This window comes from Quercus robur, chromosome 5 (assembly GCF_932294415.1).
Source record: "Quercus robur chromosome 5, dhQueRobu3.1, whole genome shotgun sequence".
NCBI lineage: Eukaryota > Viridiplantae > Streptophyta > Magnoliopsida > Fagales > Fagaceae > Quercus > Quercus robur.
The window spans coordinates 30,762,924-30,769,229 of NC_065538.1; the positions used below are offsets into that span (position 1 = coordinate 30,762,924).

Genomic DNA, 6,306 nt, shown 5'->3' on the forward strand with positions numbered 1-6,306 from the left:
AATCTTTCTCGGTTTTTTTCTCTTTTGTAGTTTAATTGCTTATTCATTCTAGTGGAATTGCTATTATTATGACATTAATTAATGACACTCTTGAACTTTCTAATTGGTTCATCCAGGTATATATCTTACTACTACTTTGATGAAAAAAACATACGAATTTACTATATATTATAGAGTTGATGTCATGGGTTTAAGATTATGATTTTGCAATAACTTTTAATTTAAGAATATTAAAAAAAAAAAAGTTTATCTAAAGAGTGAGGTCAATAATAACATTTACCAAAAATTATAACTTTTGTATGATTGTGCAAATAAGTTGCCGAAAAACCATGAAACAGAAACACCCAAATAAACACTAAGCCTTCGTTTAGATACTAATGAAAAATGAAAATTATTTTACTATTCAACTTATTTTTGCTACTATTTATGGACTTCATTGTACTTTTTGATACTATTCATGGGCCTTACTGTATTATTTCAATTAATTTTTACTTTTATCTACAGTACTTTCAACAATAAATTTTTAGTTTCAATAAAATAAACAGTATCTAAACCAACCATAAACTAAAAAAGTGCATTGGGTTACTCCATTTGCCAAACAACAACAACAAATCCAAATACCAATCCAAAAAAAAAAAAAAAAAATCCAAATAGTTATTAAAATTAATAACTCCATAAAAGTACTGATTATTTACCGCATGCATATACTTCACACACCCGACTCCCTGACATTTCCCACCACGCACACAGTAACCTATAAAGCATCGAACACCCCCCATAAACAAAAACAAAAAAGAAAAGTACACGAAAGCAAAAAGACACAAATTTATCCCCATAAAACAAATTGAAAATGTAAAAAGCAAAAACCCTTCTCTCTCTCTCTTTGTAGAATATAAATCCTCACCTTTCAGGACTCCATTCCCGCTTTCTTTCACATTCCCTCACTCACAAAGACACATTATCTCTCCCTTTCTCTCTCTCTCTCTCTCTCATGGCTTCCACCAACAACAACAACAACAACAACAACATGAACTCACCAAGCTATATGTCATCAGACCCAACCTCACCCAACACCACCTTTGTCCAAGCCGACCCATCAACTTTCCGAGCCGTGGTCCAGAAACTAACCGGAGCCCCGGAAGACCCATCAGCCCAAAAGCTCCCTCTCAACCACAAACCCCACCACCTCTCCGCCACCGAAATGGGTCCCAGAAAACCCACCTTCAAACTCCACGAGCGCAGACTCGCCACCAAAAAGCTCGAGCTCAAGTTCAACCCAGGCCTGAACCCATTTGGCCCATCACCATCATCTTCATCTTCTCCGTCTGGGCCTTCCTTGAGGCCCATGATCTTCTCCCCAGTCTCGCCATTGGAGCTGGAGCTCTACGCGCGTGGAAGTCCACGCACGCCGCGTGAAGTAGTGGAGGAAGAAGAAGAGAGAGCAATTGCTGAGAAAGGGTTCTATATGCATCCGAGTCCACTCACTACTCCACGTGGCTCCGACCCTCCCGAGCTTCTGCCTTTGTTTCCTCTCCATTCTCCTACTAATACACATTCCATTAGCAGCGACAACATTCAAAATCTTTCTTCTTCTCCTTCTTAATTTTGTAACATAATCATCATATAAATTTTATTTTATTTTATTGTGGATTTAATTTTCTAATCTTAATTTAAATGTTCCCTTTAATTAGTTTTTTTTTAAAAATGAATTCAACCTCTAAATGATAATAGTTCTTTATAATTAAACTAAGACACAAAATCGATTTATTTGTGCGAGTATAAATTGAATCATGGTTCTCTCATTCAACTGACTTTTACTTTAATTATAAGTGTTTATTCCCTTTAATTATAAGTGTTGATTGGTAGAAGCAGTACAATATTTGGTGAATGGGTGGGTTGGGTTCCTTAGTTTTTCAAGAATTTGTTGGTGCTTGCACTGTTCCACACGCTCTTTTGTTGCGCGTGGTTTCTCAATTTTATTATTATTATTTTTATATAATTTGATAGTTATTCTGACGATTTTAATTTTAAATGCCTCACTTGGAACAATTAAGATGTGATTATCATTTTCTAAAAATGAAAAAGAAAAAGATGTGATTATCATTTCCTAAAAAACAGATGTGGTGTGTGTTTAGATACCAATGAAAAATTAAAATTATTTTACTATTCAGCTTATTTTTGTTACTATTTATGGGTTTTATTGTATTTTTTAGTACTATACATGGGTCTTATTGTACTATTTCAACTAACTTTTACTTTATCTACAGTATTTTCAGTAATAAATTTTTAGTTTCAGCAAAATAAACGGTATCTAAACAACACGTGATAATCAATTGAGACACCGATTATCATTTCCTTAAAGAGAAAAAAGAAAAAAGAAAAAAAAAAGATGTTATAATCAATTAAGAATATGAGATATTTTTTTTAAGAGTAATGTTATAGCTATAAATTATTTTATAATATTTTTATAAACTAACATCATTTTTTCATTTAGTAATAACTACTTACTATAACAACAGGTTGTAAATTTGTTTGTAAAATAATTTATATTAAGCATTACTTTAAAATTATTTCTCACAATAATGCTATTGTACACAAGTTCACAATAAATTTACAACAAAATATAGATAATAAGCTGATTTATGTGGCCCCTACCAGATCATCTTGTTTTTTTAATAATATTATAGAGATCTAGTTAATATATGCCGGCATATTAATCATCTATTTTTATTAAATATCCTTCTCAAAATTTTTTTTTATTAAATATTGTGGAACTCAACTTTATTTTGTTCTTATACATGTGGCATAGTGCGTATTGCTATTATTTTTAACCGTAGATTTGTGAAAAGTGATGAGTCTGCATTGTTTCGTTTCCAAATACTTTTCAAATAATGTTAGAGGTATAAACTATTTTATAAAATTTTTTACAAATTACGGATGTGGTGAGTGATTATTGGTAAATAAAAAAGTGATATTAATTGTAGATCTAATGAAAACCAATAAGAGGAGAAATTATACAGTCCTCATGGTGGACCATATCATTTGTCCACCATTCCAGTAAAAGACTACCATCCATTTAAAATTGTTGAGTCAGTATTTAATTTTTATTTAAAACTTCACAATTTTAAACAAGTGAGAGTCTTTTATTGAAATGGTGAATCACATCACTTGTCCACCATGAAAACCTTATAATTTCTCCAATAAGAGGGTTAGCTACGTCAATATTTTTGTAAAATAATTTGTGATAGGCACAATTTAGACTAATTTGTTTACAGAGTACTGATCTGCAGGGGTTTGTGATCTTAATTATCGAACGGCTTGGATTGCTGCTTCGAGCCATCGCGTTTGCACTTGTTAAACGGCGCGTGATTTATATTTCATTAAATTGAGATTCTCCAATTTTTGTGAGCAGTAAATTGTAGAGTTAAAAGCTAGGAGCCGTTTGATTCAGTGACAGACTGAGGAAGTAAGCAAGCGGTGCTGTTGTCTGAGTCTGACAAAACAAACGGCTAGGATTCGTTTTTAGGTATTTAATACGATGTTGCCAGGACTATGCTTACTTTATTGTGAAGTGAAGTGACTGCTGTAAATCTTGCGGTCTGATTCCTCTGACATTGGATTAAGATTGTCCCTATTAAAATGAGTGTTTACATGATCTGGCTTAACTCATAAATGTATTGTCTTGTAGGTTAAAAAATAAAATAAAAAAAATGATACGCTCGTATAAAAATGAATAAAAGATTACGAACTTTTTGGTTAAACGAAAATTAATTTTTGTAAAATATTGTAATTTGAGCTGCCAAAATTGTTTTTTGGCTTGCGGTAAAATAATGACACTTATAATAGAAATTAGAATTTTTTTTTTTATTTTCTATAAATCATTTTATGTTTCACAAAAAATTTATCAGAACCTCCACTCTCCTATATTTGTCACCCAACCACCACCCCCATTAACATCCTTAATTTTTGATTACCAATCACTGTCGCCGGTTGTTACCACCGTTGGTCCCTGAATTATGATATTTTATTTAAAATTTTCATTTTTTTTATTGTATACATGCTTTAGAGATGAGAAAATGTGAGAAATTAATAGAAAATATATTTTTCATAGCATTTTCAAGAACACAATCAAATACTGAAAAATATTTTCAAAAATAATTTTAAGAATGTAACCAAAACTTAAAAATAATTTTTTTTTTCTGTAAAATATTTTCACATAAAAGTTTTTACAGTTGGAGAATATTTTCCATCTAACCAAAAACATCTTTAATCAAAATTTAAAATTCTATATATCAAATTATTAATGATAAGTAAAAATATGATATTAGTAATAGGATGAAATAAAAACAAATAAAATATTACTAAATCATTGTTGTCAAATTTTTGTTTATGTAGAATTGTTCATAACTTTATTGTCGGATTTGGACTCTATTGAGTGGTAGTTCTGTTTGGCAAGAAAAAAGTTAAGGTCTACCGATGGATTGCCAAAGTCGAAATAGTGGCATTGTTGACTTCGGGTTTAAGGGAATAAGTTGCTTAGACATTTCATTGACAAAGACATTTTGGACAACACAGAAAATTTTAAAAGAACAAAAGAAATGACACGGTATATAGAAGAGTTTTGAGCAGGTCAAGAGCCGGCTTAATAGTAGAGCAAGAGATGCGGTCGTCTAAGGTCCAAGTAAAAAAAAAATATCTCTAAATTTTAACTAATAGGGTTATTTATAATCAATAAATAAAATAATATTTTTTTACCAGATGAAATACAAATAAAAGATATAGGAAAATGCATCGTTCATAATATTTTTCACAACCCTTTTACAACTAATGTTAAGTAGCAGGTTGTTACAGTTTGTTATTGATGGAAAAAATAATAATTATAGTGATATTTTCAAATAGAAAACAAAAAGCAACTTAAAACCTAAAATTTTTTGTAAAAAATATTGTGAATATTACACTTCTAAACAAAAAATAATAATAATAATAAGATTTTAGTTAGCAAACTTTTACTAGTTTTCATTTAAGTCTATCATTAACACCACTCTTTTACTTACCACTATAATTTGCAATATCAATAAATATGAAAAATTTTGTCAAATTTTTTATATCTATAAATTTTCCAAAAAAAGAAAAAAATTTTATGTAGTTCATGTTAATTAGTAATAATTTTGCATTTAAAACAAGATAATCAATTTTCGCCTCAGGCCCCCAAATGCCTCAAGCCGCCCCTGTTAAAGCCACCGCAAAATGCCTATAAGTTGAACTGTGATGCAATTTTTGGGGATTCAAGCTTTGCTACTGGTAGCAATTGTTGCCAGTAGGGGTGTTTATTAAATCACAACAAGCGTACTAAAATTGCCCATAAATTGGCATAATCACACCGCACCACAAGTAATAGTGCACCACACCAGACAGCACCACATGATGCAGTGTAGTTTGCGGTTTTATAATAATAAAATCACACCGCACTCTTACTATATATTAATATATTTATTATTTTTTTAATATTAAGTATATTATGAATATTTTAATAACCTAGTTTTCCAAAAAAAAAAGTTTAATAACCCTAACAAGTGTTAATTAGGAAAGCTAGCCCAAAATAAAGAAAAACTAGCTCAATAGTTTAAAACTTGGTCCAAAACAAACAAAAAAATTAGTTTTGGGTTGGGTAGGAAAAACCTAAAATTTGAAAAATACACTGGCTGTAAATTCAAATTGCATATTATACGCCGCGCAACACATATGATTGCAAAAATGAGGTGCGGTGTTGTTATGGTTTTGACTAAACTCTAAACCGCATCATACCACACCACACATGTGATTGCAAAAATGAGGTGTAGTGTAGTTATGATTTTGGCTAAACCACACTGCAAAGTGCGGTGCTAAAAATGGCTTAGAATCAAACCGCACTGCGAACACTCTAGTTGCCAGAGATTGGAGAGGGTTGGTGGTGTTTACAACCTTAAGAAAAGTAGACACCAACACCCTAGTACAAGCTGAAGCCAAGGCAATACTGTGGGCAGTGAAGTTAGCTTCCCAAGAAAATTTTGGTAATGTAATTTTTGATGGAAACTCTAAAAGTTTCATTAAGGAATTAAGGGACTTGTAGTTGCTTGAAGAATTAAAAACTTTGTTGCTGGTGTAAGATTGCTATTGGAGAGCTCTTTAAATGTCAGCTTTAGTTAGGTTAACCATGAAGCAAACAGAGCAGCACACTCTTTAGCTAGATGGTCTATGCATAATTCTATTTTTGGAACTTTTGATTTAGAGAATAGGTCTGTTGCTTTTATAAATGTAATTTTGGAG

The 6,306-nt window shown here is 31.1% G+C and overlaps 1 protein-coding gene across 1 annotated transcript; it reads left to right on the forward strand.

The window, feature by feature from the left end:
• The first annotated feature begins 811 nt into the window (after nucleotides 1-811).
• On the forward strand, nucleotides 812-1,669 carry LOC126725779 (VQ motif-containing protein 11). The gene has a single exon (XM_050430696.1). The coding sequence runs from the start codon at nucleotides 992-994 to the stop codon at nucleotides 1,601-1,603; it is 612 nt and encodes a 203-aa protein (XP_050286653.1). The 5' UTR covers nucleotides 812-991; the 3' UTR covers nucleotides 1,604-1,669.
• The last annotated feature ends 4,637 nt before the right edge of the window (nucleotides 1,670-6,306 follow it).

What these genes read in the sequence shown, in the direction of transcription:
- LOC126725779 (XM_050430696.1), top strand. Translation starts at nt 992, where the DNA reads ATGGCTTCCACCAACAACAACAACAACAACAACAACATGAACTCACCA.